General features: G+C 35.5%; 2 protein-coding genes across 2 annotated transcripts in view; one reads left to right on the plus strand and one right to left on the minus strand.

The window, feature by feature from the left end:
• LOC149418532 (transmembrane protein 209) overlaps positions 1 to 8199 on the plus strand; it is a 29213-nt gene extending 21014 nt beyond the window's left edge. The window contains exons 9-11 of the mRNA XM_089638833.1: positions 5330 to 5427; positions 5673 to 5888; positions 7593 to 8199. Coding sequence (XP_089494959.1) covers positions 5330 to 5427; positions 5673 to 5888; positions 7593 to 7721 — 443 coding nt within the window. The 3' untranslated portion in view covers positions 7722 to 8199. The remainder of the gene's footprint in view (positions 1 to 5329; positions 5428 to 5672; positions 5889 to 7592) is intronic.
• Positions 8200 to 14785: 6586 nt separating this feature from the next.
• pch2 (pachytene checkpoint 2 protein) lies at positions 14786 to 16327 on the minus strand. The gene has a single exon (XM_089638554.1). It carries the CDS (start codon positions 16195 to 16197, stop codon positions 14920 to 14922), a length of 1278 nt encoding a protein of 425 aa, XP_089494680.1. The 5' UTR covers positions 16198 to 16327; the 3' UTR covers positions 14786 to 14919.
• Between the last annotated feature and the right edge of the window lie 1327 nt (positions 16328 to 17654).

A 17654-nucleotide genomic window follows, 5' to 3' on the forward strand; every position in this document is an offset into this window, starting at 1 on the left:
CGAATCAAATTAAAAAATTAACATGCATTTGTTAAAATCTTTATGTTTTTATATTCAATACGGAGGTACATTTTTCATATCAATACAAACAACTGTGATATTAAAATTCAGTTTATTTGTAATTGCAATGCATACAAGGTACAAACATACGTACAATACTTACTTTTTAAATATATTTGCACAGTAATATTCAAGTTTTTATGAATCCAGTACACATTTAAATTACGACTTTGTCAAAAAAAAAAAAAAAAATTACCTACCTTATTATTATCACAAATACTATCAAAACAAATTCATTGTTTACATTCTAAAAATACTATCTGTCAAAATGTGTACATTGACATTTGTCATCTATCATGATGAAACATAAACATGCAAATAATGTTCAATATTGTTATTTTATAATGAAATACCTTTTTCAAAGAATCTTTTATATGATATTACCATTTCATATACAAAAATGGTAACGAGACTTTTCATGGTTATTTTTCAATGACAGCGCACTTCTGTCATTATTGAATATGTTGTTGTGGTGTCATCTGACATTAGGCACTAGTAAATACTACATTGTTTACAAACATGGATAACTGTCAATGTCTGCACAAGACTTTGTTATTTTTTTTGCGGTTTATTTAATCGAAAATAACGACGTGTAATTTTTTAATAAAGAGCATCATCATCATCTACATCAATTATCATAACAATTTGGTTAATTGTTTTCTTTATCAATTATTATAACAATTTGGATAATTGTTTTTTTTGATTAAATTACAATAAAGTAGTTGTCCTTGATTCTTAATTGTACTTGGAGTACTCGTATATCGTCGCTTGGCGGCACTGATTTATTTGGAGAATACGTTGGCGGCACTGTTTTGACGCGTATTAGTGTAAACAATTTCTACTTTTCGAGTTGACTTGTATAGGGTGTTTGGTAATTGATCTGTTATAAATAAATTATTATTTATATTTCATTATTACATAAGTGATAATATTCTTATTGAAGAATAATTATTAAAATTCTAATTATCATTTTCCCCAGTTAAATTAAGTTATTGTTAAGTAATATTAAAAAAAAATAGCCAACGATTTTTTGCGTTCTGTGCACAAGGATGACAAGAGGTCGTCAGCGGTTACTAGTAATAAATATAAGTTTACAACAAACAACATGGACGCATGTGTGTCGCTATCTCATTGTGGACAAGTTATTAGACCACTTGTTAATATTAAAATTAAGAATTTGTTTTTTCTTCAGGTAGATTAGTTTTGTTTTTTTTTAAGGAGGCTAATGTTTTAGTGTGTAGGCCTACCAAAGCCTTCACATTATTGCAATATATATTATAATTCTTTTGTGACTGTTCTGTTCTCATGATTTGGAGTTTGGTACCTTCATTTCTTGTGCTCAGTACGGACACTAAAATCTAGTTTATTGACGATAAACCGTTTATTTACCCTCGGTAAACTGGAACGTGATCCTTGTGGTCACTGGCGCCCAAATTTTGTTAGTTAAGTCTTTCTTTCTTCGTTACTATGTTTTTTTTTTTCTTGTTATTAATAACATACACTAGTTTCGGGATTTTGGTAGTTTCAAATATTTGATTATATTGGTTATAATACACTTAGTTACATACATGCACACACATTGATTTATTACCTTGTTCCGTCTGTATAACGGATTATGTTGTAATGCTTTTATGTTTAAGTTTATGCCCTTCTTTCTTTAGTTCACTGGAGGCCCCTTTACTGGCCCATTGAACCTCCAGGGAACTTCAGAATGTATATCTTGGAATTTTGTGTTTCAGAGACTTGAGCTACTTTCTGATGCACAAAAGTTCTTTATATAAGTCTTAGTTCATAAGAGAGTTGTTTTGTCTCTAACGAAGTTAGTACTGCTTTGGCGTGCTTAACTAGGAATTAATTCCTTTGGAATTATCACTTTGCCTCTAATACAGGAAAGTGTGTTTCTGTTTAGTTTTTAAGTCTAAATGTGATAAACATTAGAGTCTTACTGTTAATACCAGTATTAGACTATAAATTAAGTATTACTAGTGTCATTCATTAAATTTTGGATTGATCACCCCTCGAATAGTGTCAACTCACTGAAAGCCATAGTTGATCACACAATTTTTTTTTGTTTGTACAAGAAATGCTGACGTTTTGTCTACACTTGGAGTGTTTTTTAAGGAATGCCAGCTTGGGTATTGCTTTGGTCTCATTTTTTTTACAAACAATGTCACTCTGTGGAGTGTTTGCTGCAGGTTGTTATATGGATTTTTGTATATCCTAAGGTATGAGCTTAACTTACTAGTTTCTGTTTTGCTTTTTAGTACCATTTGACTTTGGTCATGAACTGATTGATAAATAGATAGGTATTGTGTTATGTAAACCCTATTCTGTCCACCTTGATCGGCAGGTATTTATAGTTTTATAAACCTGACCTGATTTGACTTTCGCAAAATGGATAATTTGAATATTATTCTTGTTTGACGACTCTGTTACTTATTGGTATTTCTTCGGAATTGTAAATCCTGGTTCAATAACGAACGATAAAAAATGATGGATAAATAATCCAATACAAACCCATACTCTGGTCACGTCTAATAGACAGTTTGTAAACTGATTCTATACTACTAATAACACAGAACAGTATTTTCTTGTGTACTAATTTTGCCTACTTTGAACTCCATTGTTCTGAATTGTAAAAAAAAAATGTATATCTATAAAGATATTTTCATTATCTATGATTGTTTAATTTTAACTATTGTTTAATTTTAAGTTTTGTCATAAGAATGTTGTCATAAGATTTTTGTCATAAGACTGTTAAACCGGATGGACTTAGTTAGATAGGTTTCTCATTTTGCTATTTAATTATAGCGTAAATTCAGTGTAAGGGAGGGCTGTTTAACCACCCTAAAGTGAAGCCAAATTGGCCTTGATTTCCTGTGCAAGGAAAAGTGATCTTGTTTTTTTTCTTTATTATTAAGAAATTTATTTTTAAGAAATTTAGTTTTTAAGAAACTCAATTCTTAGTTGTTATTTTAACTACTAATTATTGTTTATGTTTTCATTTTTCTAGATACCTGATGGACTCATAGTTTAGTTTATTAGTGGTCTTAGTTGTTCATGTTTGAGGGCAAACATTTTGTGGGAAGGGGGGAATTGTCACATAAATATTTTGTGACAAGTTTAGTTCTTGCTTAATTGGGGTTATTTTGTCTATGGTGTTTTTTCTCAAACTCTGGCAATATTTTGAAGGAAGGAAGTACAGTTTTGTTTATGGTCACTTCCTCCCCGGCCTGCCTTGCCGGTGGGTCGGTGGATCCAGTCACTCTCCTTTAAAGGGGCTTCAATCTGAGTTAATCATGTGAATAGGAGTTATTATTTCTTTTAAAAAAAAGGCGCGGGGTGTTTATCCATTCACGAACAGTTCGTGTTTGTTATTATTTTAGTGGGGAATATGGAATCCCGCTTTTATTGAGTGTTGGCCGATGGTCATGTCGGAGTGCTCGTGTTTCGGACTTGAAACCGAGATGGGTTTGGTCCTAGCTGTGGCTGGTTGTTCTTGGCGGAGTGTCCCCGTGTCGCAAGAGAACGGATTGCTGTCTTGGCTCCGTTGAAGAGTCTGGTCGACTACCACGTGCTGCAGGCCTGATGCCCCTGCAGGCGTCCATTGAAGGAGCTGCGTTCTCCCGCTGCCACTAAGAATACGGATTGCTGTCTTGGCTCCGTTGAAGAGTCTGGTCGACTACCACGTGCTGCAGGCCTGATGCCCCTGCAGGCGTCCATTGAAGGAGTTGCGTCCTCCTGCTTCCACCAAGGGAAGGATGTCCTGGCTTTCGACTCGGGTCCGTTCCCCGCTGCCGAGAGCAAGTCTTCGTTCGCCTTCCGTTGTCGTTCTTTCGTTTCACGTTAAGTTAGTTTAGTTTGATTCAGGAGTCCATCGGGTATGTGCCTATATTTATTTCTATGGTTACAATGTTTATCATCTGTACTGCTTTGTTGTAACTCTTGATGTTTCAATATATTTTCCATTAAGAATTCATTCTTATTATTTATGATCACCCAACTTACTTGACAGGAAATTAATCCCACAATCATGAGATGAGATCTTTGCTCTACCGTTTTTGTAAACATTGGAATGTTACAACAATATACATTACATTTGGCGACCCAACATTTTCCTTACATTACATTATTTATGTAAAATATGACCGTTAAGGTTGACGACTTGAGAATTTGGTCAAAACCTGAAAAGGGGTTGTTAATCACCTTTTATTGCGGAGTGCTCGTGTGTTGAAATGCGATGCGGTGCGGACTACCTAACATGTGGTCAATGATCGTCTGCTCTATTCATTCTCCGGTAGAGTTGAAGAGGTTCACAGGGATGCTTGATGGCTGGTCAAACAATCTAAAAAATTACAAATTGCCGACAGGCCGAGAATCGTCTGTGAACGGTGAACGTCAAAGTATTAAAAATGTCGTTGATTGGCGATTTGTGAGACGAGTTCATACACCAGGCCTGCGATTCTGGAGTTAAACGATCAATCGTTTTCGTATGCGCCGTCTTCGAGTGAAAAACTACTAGTCGTCGCGACTCACTTTTTCGAATGTTTCAATTTTACGTATTCTTGAGCGTCGAACGGTCGAAGTTGGTAGAAGAGATGATTATATTGGCACCCCTTTGAATATTGTCTATGTTCCTGATGTTTTTGGGATTTCTATGGTGTGACTGTCAAACAGACAACAGTTATTCGTTATTCAAAACAGAAATGGCTGCGGGACATATTACAAATTGCCAAAAGCAACCCTTAATTGAGCTTGTAAGCTCCGATAAAGACTTAGTAAGTGGGAAATTTTCACCCACTTTTACATTTGCGGAATCCGCGCGGTAAAACAAAAATTGACAGCTAGACTAGATTTTGACAGCCAATTCCATAGAAACGCCAACAACCTACCACTCGCTGCCCTGTTTCTACTGGTTGCACCCAGTAGATGTTGTGTGGAATGACTTTTGACGTTTGGCGTCAAAGTATGTACCTTCGACCAATTTCGGGAATAGCAACGACGACCAACGTACGTACTTTCGACGGCGATTACGAGCGCCCTCGATTCAGGAATAGAGCCCCTGGGCCTCAACATTTTAAATGCCTTGTTCCCGCAATCTAATACCTCTGTATTCCGAGGGAAAAAAATCCCATGAAATATTATTATATAATTATTTTCAGATTACCAATTAGACACGCTGGTGCCCAACGGATACAAATTTTATTGTATCCAATGGATACTTTTGGCGCTTGAGAAGTTAATTTAGTTTAATTATTTTTAATTTTAGAACTTTCATCTGGAGGCTGCATGAGCGACTTCAAATGGAATGGCGGAGGAAATTTACATGGAAAAAGTTGGGATGAAACCTTGCCAACAGATTCGGCGGTGAGTTATCTTTATATATGTCAATGATTTGTGTAAATACGCACATTATTATTATTTTTTTCATCATTCAACATGGCTGAAGCCATTTCAAGCGATGTTTTAATTCTGAATGGTGTTCTTTCACCAGGGCGATACTGAGAGTGTCTTCCACTTGGTTTGTCATATTGATACTGATTAGTTGTCGATATAGCCATGCTAGACCCCCTGAAAATAATTTCATATAAAAATATCTGTTCTTTGAATAGATAATAATGCACTTTGTGACCACGTACTTGGACACCCAACTGCTGCCGGTGAGCCAGAACAGCTATCCTGAGGACCCACCCTTCACCACGCAACACCTATGCAAGGTGCCCGACAAGCCACGCAGGGGGCCCGACGCCCTCATCATCCACCAGACCTCCGTCAGCCCCCCCCACTATGTTCTCATCATTGGGGAGGAAACTAGGGAAATTCCAAAGGTAATGATCATGTTACCAATATGATAGTAACAAATAAATAAACTGAATTGTAAAATTCTTCACTACAGTTCTGAAACGGATAGGGTTTTATTATTAAAAATGCGAGTCCTTGATTTTGAACTGCTCAGTTTTGTCTTCAGAGCGCAGGTGTGGCAGCCAAAATGTATCAAAAAATTCCAGGGTTGGCAATCTAACCAATGCAGAAAAGTTAATTGAATAAATACTGGAAGTGCCACACAACGAAACCATATACGAGGGTGGTCTGAAAATTTTCCGACCTAACAATGAAACAAGAATTTTTTTATTTATTTTTCTACATAGTCTCCTTGTAACTCTACACACTTCTCCCAGCGATGCTCCCATCTCTCTAACCCGTCCAAATAGTACTCGGCGTTTTTCTCTGCAAAATAATTGTTCACAAAGGTGATTGCCTCCTCATTTGACGAAAATCTCTGTCCTCCGAGCGCAGTTTTTAGATAAGGAAACAAAAAAAAGTTGCTTGGGGCTAGATCTGGTGAGTAAGGCGGATGGTCGTGGATTTTTGCCATGGCAACCGCTGAGGTGTGAGACGGCGCGTTGTCTTGGTGAAACAGTATTTTCTTTTTCTGCAAATGTGGCCGTTTTTCCGCAATTTCTGCCTTCAGCTTGTCAAGTAATGATGCGTAGTATGCTCCTGTAATAGTTTTTTTTTTAAGATAATCAATTAAGATAACTCCATGACTATCCCAAAAAACAGTCGCCATCACTTTCCCAGCCGAGAAAACAGTTTTTGCTTTTTTTGGAGCCGGTTCCCCCTTTGCAGTCCACTGTTTTGACTGCATTTTTGTTTCATGGTGTATCCAAGCTTCATCTACAGTAATAAAACAGAGCGTTGGAAATGTTCATTCGAACACGTTTTTGGTCTAACATGAGCAAACGCGGCACCCAAGCAGCTTTCTCATGTCTAAATCTTGATTTAATATGTGACAGACACGTTCTTTGGACATTTTCATAACCTCTGTATCTCTCTCACTTTAATTCGGCGGTCGTCTAACACTATTTGGTGAAGTTTAGCAATGTTATCGTTAGTATTTGCAGTCTTTGGACACATTTTTTTACCTCGAATCTCCCATTCCTCTAACTGAAACTACCGAATTTGGTCTACACGCACCGCTTATCGCAAAATAATGGTGGAGCAAGTTTCAACAAGATATTAGTATGCAGTAGCGCCTCTGATATTTTCTTTCAACATACATATTACTTTGTGTTATTTTGTAAAATTATTAACCTTCACACAGCCGAGGTTAATAATTAAAATGTAGCCAATGATACGAAATGAACGCATTTAAAGAAACAATAAATAATTTGTATTGTTCTATTACCCCTGTAGGGAAACGACATAATGGTTACTTTTAAAATGTAACCAATGATACCGCATTTAAAGAAACGATAAATAATTTGTATTGTTCTATTACCCCTGTAGGGAAACGACATAATGGTTACTTTTAAAATGTAATCAATGATACCGCATTTAAAGAAACAATAAATAATTTGTATTGTTCTATTACCCCTGTAGGGAAACGACATAATGGTTACTTTTAAAATGTAACCAATTATACCGCATTTAAAGAAACAATAGATAATTTGTATCGTTCTATTACCCCTTTAGGGAAACGACATAATGGTTACTTAATTTAGATAACCAAGTGTGTTTTTTTATTCTAGGGTCGCAACAACCTGATCCACACACTTCTGCTGTTCCTTCACACCGTAGCCGTCAAGCACCACGGCATGTTGGGAAGAGTCAACCTGGGCAAGTCCGGTGTAAATGTTCTGTGGGTTGTGGACCAGTAACACTACCAACTTCAACAGTTCCTTGACACCATAGCCGCCAAGCACCTTGGCATATTGGGGAGAGGCAACCTTTGCACGTCTGGTGTTAATGTTCTGTGGGTTGTGGAACACTAACACCGACACTGCTGCTCCTTCACACCATGGCATTTTGAACCTCAGCAAATACGGTGTTAATGTTCTGCGGGTTGTGGATCAGTAACACTAACATAGATAATGTTTATGTTGTGGTTGGTAATACTGATGGTGTGAACAATTTAATTTTGTCAGTTGGCAAGTGCAAATGTGGGTCGTGGTGCCCTGATGTGCAGACTTTAACCTGTAATAATAATTATTACGGTAAATAATGTTTTGAATTTTAAGTAATTTTGAGTATAATTTGCCATAGCAAACTCGTATAGAGTTTACTCTTCGTTTTCGACTTGCAATAAATTATATTTTATCCGGTGAAATAAAATAAGTATTATGTAAATAAATATTATGCAGCTTTATTATTTATATTTAATCCAACCAAAAATTCCATTAATTAAGCTTGTTTTGATATACGTCACATCTGAAAGGTAATACAGTCGATTCAGCCTTACGAGGATGCAGTTCATTTAAAAAAAAAAAAAACAATAATGAGCTTCTGACTTCAATGCAGTATTTTTTCTTATTGTTACTAATAGTTTTAATACTTAAAATAATTTTCAAAACTTTAATTTTTCGTCCTCCAAAAAATGCATCAAATTTATGGAGGTGACCTTTGATGTCGCCAGTCATCAGTCTTAAAAAGCCAGTTTTTTTTTTTCAACCGGCCCTGTATTTTATTCCCATTCATCAAATTGAGACATTTTATATTTTTAAGATTATCCGCTTTTAACATCGAAGAATACTAGGTAAAATTTTAGCATCTCATCACTAATGTTATCGTATTGAATCAAAGTGCAAAAATAATAATAATAATAATGATTGGATTATTTGCATAGCACCGTTTTCGTGAGGAAATCACCTCAAGAGCGATTCAAGGGCACCTGAAAAATGCATCCAAATGTCATAATATTGATAAACAATTTACCAGTGTTTAAAAACTCATATTAAAATATTTTCACTGGTTCAAATGTGAATGTGGACCAGAGTTGCCAATGCATATGTTCTAAAATACTCACAAAGGATGAAGATATTTTCAAATACCTCGCAAGTTCCTTTATCTCTAAAAACGAAATAAAATTCTATTAAAATTAGCATAGTTTATTATCTAGTCATTTTCGGATTCTCTCTTTCGTTCAGGTTTTGTAAATAGACTTTTTTTTTTTTAAATTTGCTGCGAACGAAAGCAAAATATAGTGCGTTCTCATAATTATTGTAGTATTATTTTTCAATGTGGTTGGATAGTAAAGAAATGCCCAGAATCCCCGCATTTTCTCCACAAAAAGGTTCTCCCTGCAAATACCCAATTCTTGAAAATCTTAGATACTCCTCGCAACATGGGGAATTCTGCACGAATTGGCAACCCTGATGTGGATGTTGTAGACCAGGGGTCACCAAATGGCGGACTGCGGTCCGGTTCTGGACGGCCGACCTATTTTGTGCGGACCTTGTTAGTTAACAATGTAAAATATTTTACACATTTGAGTATGTAAGTTTTCTTGGCGATAAAGAAAATGTAACTTCCACTGCTTTTTTATCAGAAATTTTTAAACACATCAAGGATCTGAACCTTAAACTTCGAGGCCAAGGAAAGCTTGAATGGGAGCTCTTGAGACTATTAAACAAATATATTTTTTAAATGATCTTCTGTTTCTGGACCCCTAGAGCCTTCTCTGCGTACAATATAAATAACAATAATTTTCAGATGAATTTCAAGAAAGTTGAAAAGTGAGGTTACTCAAATTGTGAAAGGGATGTACTCGAGCTTATTTATATTGCTATTAAAACATTGTTTCTCAACATGGGGGTTGCAATCATGTATAGAGAGGGGTTGCAATCTGTCATATAGTAAGTAGTATACGTCCATCAACCTTATCAAAGGAATTGTATATCTTAAAAAGGCCTACAGAAAAGTCCGCGATGGTATATGTCTATCTTATAAGAATAACTCCCAACAACGCCGGGTACACGTCAGTTAGTTACATAACACATAACTTTTTCTCAAATAGCGGTTGGAACATTTGGTTTCATAAAGGTGTACATTTTAATTCTTCTGCGGTTAATTTCTATATTTGAGTCTCAAGCAATATGCTTTTTCTTTCTAACACAGTTTAGATCATATTTCTAACCATGTCAGTAAGGTCGACAACGATTTCTATGACACCATACGAGCTGTTTCCAAAAGCAAACAAATTAGCCTGGGGGGGGTTAAAATACTGAAGATTATTAAAATAGTTTAACTGAATGTGATAACCTTCAGGACTGAATTCAAATTCGTAATAAACAATATCAAGGTATGCGCTCTTAGAATATTCTAACATTCAGGGTCAATCCGCACCAAATCATCCAGAAAATTTTGGATTTGTCACCCACCATCTCAGATTTTGATGAAACTTTAAATTTTTAATCCTTCCATATAGATAAGAAAATATACCAAATTTTACCTTCCTACCTCAACTCGTTTTTTTTTTATGGGCAGTTGAAGTTTGGGCAAAATAAGCGTTTTTACATATTCCGAGCACTCCGGAAGAGCTTGTACCTTCAATGAAAAAAAATTGTATCTTTGTCATTTATAGTGCAAATGCAATGAAAATTTTCAATATTATCAAGAAAACTATGCTGATTGCAGAAAAAAATAAATAAACCCTTTACATTTATCTACTTGACTTTAAAAAATTACCAAAAGTAATTTTTTAAGTAATTTTTGGGACGGAAAAGGTACTTTACAAAAAAGCAATATCTCGGGAAGGTACAGTGTTAATGAAGTAATTTTTTGTTTTATTCATATCTACAAATAGCATAGAATCACATACAAAAATAAAATTCATGGCATTTTACTTGCTTCAATAAATAAAATCCATTTTAAACTTTTTTCAAACTTTTTGTAATTTTTTTTTTATTCTTATCTACAATAAACATAGTACAACCTAAAAAAATAAAACTCCTGGTATTTTGTGTGCTTCACAGTGTAGAAACGTTTTTAAAATGAGATTTAATTGAGACTTTGTTATAAAAGAATGAGGAAGAAGTTTTACAAGACTCTTCACAAGATCTTCTACATATTCATGAAAGGGAACTGTAACTGAAACCTGCTGTGTTCTATCAGTAGTTACCCATGCACTGTATGTAATTTCATCTTCTTGGTCCCATTCTTCAAATTTTTCTAACAAATGTTTCTTAAGATTTTCACTAGATGTTGAACACTTATCGCAATGTCGAAGCATACAGTCTCTATTGTTCTTTGAGCACACTAAGTAGTCCATTAAATCATTGTACGTTTCTTCACTGTCACAAGCATTAAAAAGCAACACTACATTTTGATGAATTGCACAAACGCAGACAGAATGAGAGCCTGGAGAACCTACTGGCACACACCATTTGGGACGCAACCAACAAAATTTCGAAATCCCAATTTTTGAAGCAGGGTATTCAAACTTGAAGGTAGCATAAAGTTCATTCAGGTTACAAAGCAATAGTCTTTTTTGTTCATAAACATTTTTGGTTATGCTAACTTTATCTTTTTTCCCTGGCATAACACGAGAAAATTCATCGTTTTGGTAGAAATTTTTAACCAAAGTAACTGTTCCTTGGTCTAATGGTTTTCCTTTTTTTGGATCAGGTAAAGCAATGATACCATTTTCATTTAGTAGCTCTCGTGCTTTACGAACTGAGTATTCACCAACACTGAATTCTTCAGCAACCTTTTTTCTACTCCACGAAGTTGGAGCGAGAGTTAGAAGCTGAATTCTCTCACGGCGTGTAACTTGTGTTTCCAATTTTTTTTTAACCAACTCAACAAGCCTGTCCATGTCATTAGCTTTTTCTTGAATACATCTTGGTATTTTTGCATCACATTTTACTGGGGAAAATTCTTTTTCTAAAACTTTACTTACTTTTTTCTTTAAGGTTGAACAAGCAGAATCTAACTTCCGTTTAGCGTAACTAGACTTACTGTGGGATGGTATTGCATGTAGTTTAAATGGAGATTCTCCAATGTCAGTTAAAGAAGTGTTGATTTCTTGTAAAAAAATTTCTTTGTTTAAAACATTTTCAACTTCACTTATGTCTTCTTGAAAAGTGTTAAGCTCTTCAATTTCATTGTTAAGGTTTTGGCTCTTACTAATTTTTGCTCTGCATGCATTACAAATTTTTTGTCCAGGGATTGCTTTATTAGTTACTTTTAGAATGGTATTAATGTTCTCTGAAAATTCCAAGGATACTGTTCTTAAAGTTTTTGTAATTTTCCTTTTGTGGCTTTGGAACGGGTCAAAACAAGCTTTTTGAAATGTTTCATATTTATTTAAGTTAAATATTCTGTGGTGCTCACAAATGTTGAAAACCAAGTCTGTAGATACAAAACTTCTTTGTTGAATAAGCTTTTTTTCAAATTCACTTAACAAATCCACACTCGTTAATTTCTCTGACTTAGTATAACTTTTTTTGTGACATTCAGTACCATTATGTTGTCCCACACTACATTTAACTAAACTTGTTTCGATTAGAGACATTTTAACAACGTACACCATAACATGAAACAACTACTGTATTTATATAGATGATCACTGCTTTGAAGCTGACTCAGAACTAAGCATGTCAGAGGAAACAAAGCATGTAGTATCCTGCAAACTTAGTGATGAGGCAGATAGTAATTTTCATGTTCTGTCTTGTTCTTGTTGCAGATACATCATTTCCATGTAGTGACTTGTCTCTAGGACTGTTTCTTTGATATTAGTCCATTCATTCAACCTATATTACTAGCTATATACCTAAACTATAACTTGCCCAATTACAAACTAAAAATAGATATAAAAAAAATTACAAAAAGTTTGAAAAAAGTTTAAAATGGATTTTATTTATTTTTGTATCTAGATTTAAAAAAACCTAGAACAATTCTGTATGATAAAGATTTCTTATTTTAAAAACGTTTCTACACTGTGAAGCACACAAAATACCAGGAGTTTTATTTTTTTAGGTTGTACTATGTTTATTGTAGATAAGAATAAAAAAAAATTACAAAAAGTTTGAAAAAAGTTTAAAATGGATTTTATTTATTGAAGCAAGTAAAATGCCATGAATTTTATTTTTGTATGTGATTCTATGCTATTTGTAGATATGAATAAAAAAAAAATTACTTCATTAACACTGTACCTTCCCGAGATATTGCTTTTTTGTAAAGTACCTTTTCCGTCCCAAAAATTACTTAAAAAATTACTTTTGGTAATTTTTTAAAGTCAAGTAGATAAATGTAAAGGGTTTATTTATTTTTTTCTGCAATCAGCATAGTTTTCTTGATAATATTGAAAATTTTCATTGCATTTGCACTATAAATGACAAAGATACAATTTTTTTTCATTGAAGGTACAAGCTCTTCCGGAGTGCTCGGAATATGTAAAAACGCTTATTTTGCCCAAACTTCAACTGCCCATAAAAAAAAACGAGTTGAGGTAGGAAGGTAAAATTTGGTATATTTTCTTATCTATATGGAAGGATTAAAAATTTAAAGTTTCACCAAAATCTGAGATGGTGGGTGACATGGCCTGGATGATTTGGTGCGGATTGACCCCAACAGTGAACATACAAATTAGATGTCCCTTTTCCGCTAGCCACAATAAGTAGGCGTAAACGAGACAACGGATATCTCGCATGACTATACAGGAAGTTAATATAAAACTAACTATCACACTGTTTTTCCGCAGGAGTTGGCAGAGGGGACGGACCGCCAAATAACTCGGTCTTGGCACACACTCATTCACATTCATAGATCGTATCATACATACTCTTATATTATTCCGGCTCTCGACATGGTTCGACTCAAGTACCTGGTTCACTTGATCGTGCCATGTCTTCCTCTGGCATCCCCGACACTACCATTCACATCATATATTCTCCTTTCTTCGCTCAAACCATCTAACCATCTCCCTTTCTTAATCTTACTCATTACGCTTCCATCAGCCTTGCATTTTTTGCAAATCTCCATGTTTCTTACACAATCGTAAATGGTTTGACCACGCACACACCTCAGGGATCTCATTTCTACAGCATTCAGTATACTTTCATCCTTCCTCTGCCAGATTGGAAAACAGATCTATATTGATATATACGTGCATGTATTATCGGCATCAGCCATTGTCCATATCCTTAATTTATTAGTAGTACACATAGTCCAATGAATAATTAGATGAAAAGCAAAATAAACTGATTGTGGCAGAAAACCTAACACAAATAAATTTATTAATAACAATGCAAACTAAAAATAATGAAGACTGTGATTATTATTATATTTCTCTTGTGATATCATGAATATATATCGTAAGCTTCCGAACAATATTCTTTAACAAGCATAATACACTTGCTGTACCACTTCCTCTAGCGACAATAAATAGGCGTAAACAAGATAAAGGGCTATTTCTCGTGTTAAGCGTATACCTATGCACAAATACAATCAATGCTAAGCATTTTTATTGCAGCCAACACTCATTGAGTTACCTATAATTGTTCAAATTCTGTGAAACAACCCGTCCTAATAGTTCCTTTATTTACTTTCTGTTCCTTTGGGATTTTGCCCAAATAATCGGCTTTCCTGGTAAAGCAATGGTCCAATTAGATGGAATCGACTGCATATGTTATATTTATCTGGAGGTTTGTGCTGGAAGGGCCAGTATCAGTTTTAGTTAAATAGATTTACATACCAGAAAGTACTCTAAAACGTCCCTTATTTGAGTGCTATGAATACCTGGTGATATTGAGACCTATCTAATGTACAAGTCATAATATGGTTTTCAAAGCGATTTACAAATTTGACATAGGCACTTGTAGCATTAAGCGCCAGATATATATATATTGCACTTGTAATTTTCTATCAATAATCCTTATACACACAGTATTATATTGTAAGTTCAAAACTTACTGTTTATTTAATAAAATACAGTGAAGATTGTTAAGTATTAATTATAGTTATGAAAGACATTTCATGGAATGGAAAAAATTTGCAGTTTTGAACGCAGCAAACCTTTTATAGAACAAGTATTCTTACAGTAAACGAATAACATATAAATAAATAATATCACAAAAGCTAATCACCATTAATTTGAATTTTTTCAATGCACTGAGCAAAAACTTCTTTGTCGGCCAAGTGCTTTTTAATGGCTTCCTTCATTGCCCTGAGGAACTCCTCGAGAATGGAAGATGTGGAGTTGACAAACAAGGCGTGTGCCAGGAAGGGAATCTTGCGTAAACTTCTCCCGCTGAGGCCCACACTGTACTTGGCTAGGGCCAGCAGCTCTAAGCTATCTTTGGTAGTTTGGTTTTGTTGGAACTTACATGCTTCTAAAGTCTTGTAAGTAAATATCTGTACTTGCGGGGAGATAATCCCGGTCCTCATAAGTTCATTTATGCATGATAGGTATATTTGGTAAATGGCTACATCCGATGGCAGCCCGATGTACTGCTTTATATCGGCTCTGTCCACGAATGCCAGGTCGATAGCTCCCGTCATGTTGGACGTGGTTAGAATGAGCACATTGGGATACTCTCGTATCTGGTCTAGTTGAGTCAAAATGGCGTTCACAACTCGAATGGCATCGGAAGGTTCCGATCCAGAAAAGGCAGCAGTCCTCGAGTGGGCGAGAGATTCCACCTCATCTATTAAAACGCACACTAAATGTTCAGAGTTTTCCAAGTACTCGCGTATCTTCTTGAATAGCTTGAGGACAAGCTTTCCGCTCTCTGAAAACCATTTGGAAAAGAGAGAATGGCTGTTTATTTCTATGAGTTGTCCCCTGGAGTATCGGTGGCCAAGACGGATGGAGAGCTTTTGAGCCAAGGCCTTGCAGAGACTGGTTTTTCCCGTGCCTGGTGGTCCATGCAGCAGCACAACGCGATTCCAGTTGATTATATAGGAGTTGACCAACCTATCCGAGAAGAGAAGGGTGGTTTCAACAAAATTCAAAATATCTTCTTTAACCTTTGTGTCGTATATTAGGTTTTCCCACAGTCCTACAAACCCTTCAGAAGGCAGTTGCCAGCTATTGAAAGCGGGTAAGTCTTCTTCGTCGTCTCCTTCCATTGTGTCAGTGGAACATTTGACGGTGTCCAATTTATATACATGATACCTAACTTCAGTATTTTTCACGTACACACATTCTTTATTTTGATTGACTTCACAAAAGTTGATAGAAGTCACATGATGGCCGACTATTGGGAAATCATAAAAATCTTCTTTCACCAGTGAACTACCCGGAGTAATAGTGACCAAACTTTGAAGGTATTCACTTACAAGTTTAACGATGTTTTCTTTAGAACAAGTTGAAGAAAACTTTTGGATGACTTCAACGTGCAGAGGAAAATCCATTTTACTGTATTGCGTTAGATGAACTGTCGATAAATAAGAATATTTTATTATTTTACGGTAATAAGTCCGCTTTGAAACAACCAAACGAAAGTATTTGAAATAAACTGTTTTCGAACGGGCGAACCATAAATAAACCACTCTCGGGCGAACACGGGTGCGCCTGTTCTCACATTGCTGGAGGATTGGGGGCGGAGCTACGAAATCCGAACTTCACTTCATATCTGCCCGGCAAATTTAAACCTGTGACAATGAGAACTTGGCTTTCTTGGTTGGTTGTTATTTCTCCATAAGACTGCATAACAATTACATCGAAGAAGGCACTTTGTCATAAAAATACAAGTAGTGCATTCAAGTTTAAATGATCTTAAGAGTTACTAGTGAAGTAGGCCTATCGTAAAGGAATATCAGGATAGGTCACGGATTAAACACAAATTTCTTCTACTTTGTGATTTTATTCGGAAAACCTAGAATATATAAGATTAAATAACAATTGTGAGGTCAGGCTTCTGGCAGAAAGCTTAAATAATACAAACATAACCTTCAAATATCAATACAAACTACCAGAGCTAGGTAAGTTGGAGGTTAGTAATAAAAAGTACAATAACCTATCCTAGTAATGGTTTCGTAACCAGGAAGTAGAAGGTTAGGTTAGGTTAGGTTAGGTTAGGTTAGGTTAAAAAAAAAAATGGAATACAAATTAGTTTATGTTGGCCAAAAGGGCAGGGCTAGACGCTGCACGCTCTGTGATTGTAGTAGGGTAGGGCTACATACCTTTTCTACCATAACTGGTTCTGGTTGAGAATGAAAACCCTGAAGCCTTCAAGTCAGTATTGAATGCAGCGTATTTCTCCTGTATCCAGAATAATACTTATTTTCGTCCGTAGGGTTGATTATGTCTTGTAAATGTTTACTAATAACGACCTCCATGTTTCGTTTCTTTCAACTCAAAATCTCCCTCATACTTGAGAGATTTTCGAACGTCAAACCACAGTCAAACTTCAAGACTTCAAACAAATTATTCAAAATCAAGTTGATTGTTGCCAGCCTTCGTGTACACTCGGCAAACTTCGTAGTTCCGAGCCGCTTTGAGCCTTCGTGTTCACTCGGCAAACTTCGTAGCTCCGCCCCCAATCCTCCAGCAATGTGAGAACAGGCGCACCCGGCGAACACGAACGAACCATAGACAGAAGCATAAATAAAATAAACCTGAATAAAAAGGAACGAGCTATCATTTCAAAAATGCATAAATATTTATGCTCCGCATCTCAGTTGGCCAACATTCAGCATTATTTGAACGGGGCACAAATGATTTTCCTAAAATCAATATTTCACCAGACAATGCTAACAAAAGAAATTGTTAAATTACGAAAGAGGTTCGTAGAGTACAGCTGGTGATTTCAATATTTAATGTTTTGATTTTGTCATGCACATAAACAAAGCAGTAAATTTCACAAGTT

Source organism: Hesperophylax consimilis, chromosome 13 (genome assembly GCF_061612785.1).
Source record: "Hesperophylax consimilis isolate HC1 chromosome 13, BYU_Hcon_1.0, whole genome shotgun sequence".
Lineage (NCBI taxonomy): Eukaryota > Metazoa > Arthropoda > Insecta > Trichoptera > Limnephilidae > Hesperophylax > Hesperophylax consimilis.

Bases quoted from the DNA above. Each gene is read 5' to 3' on its own strand.
- pch2 (XM_089638554.1), bottom strand. From the start codon at position 16,197: ATGGATTTTCCTCTGCACGTTGAAGTCATCCAAAAGTTTTCTTCAACT.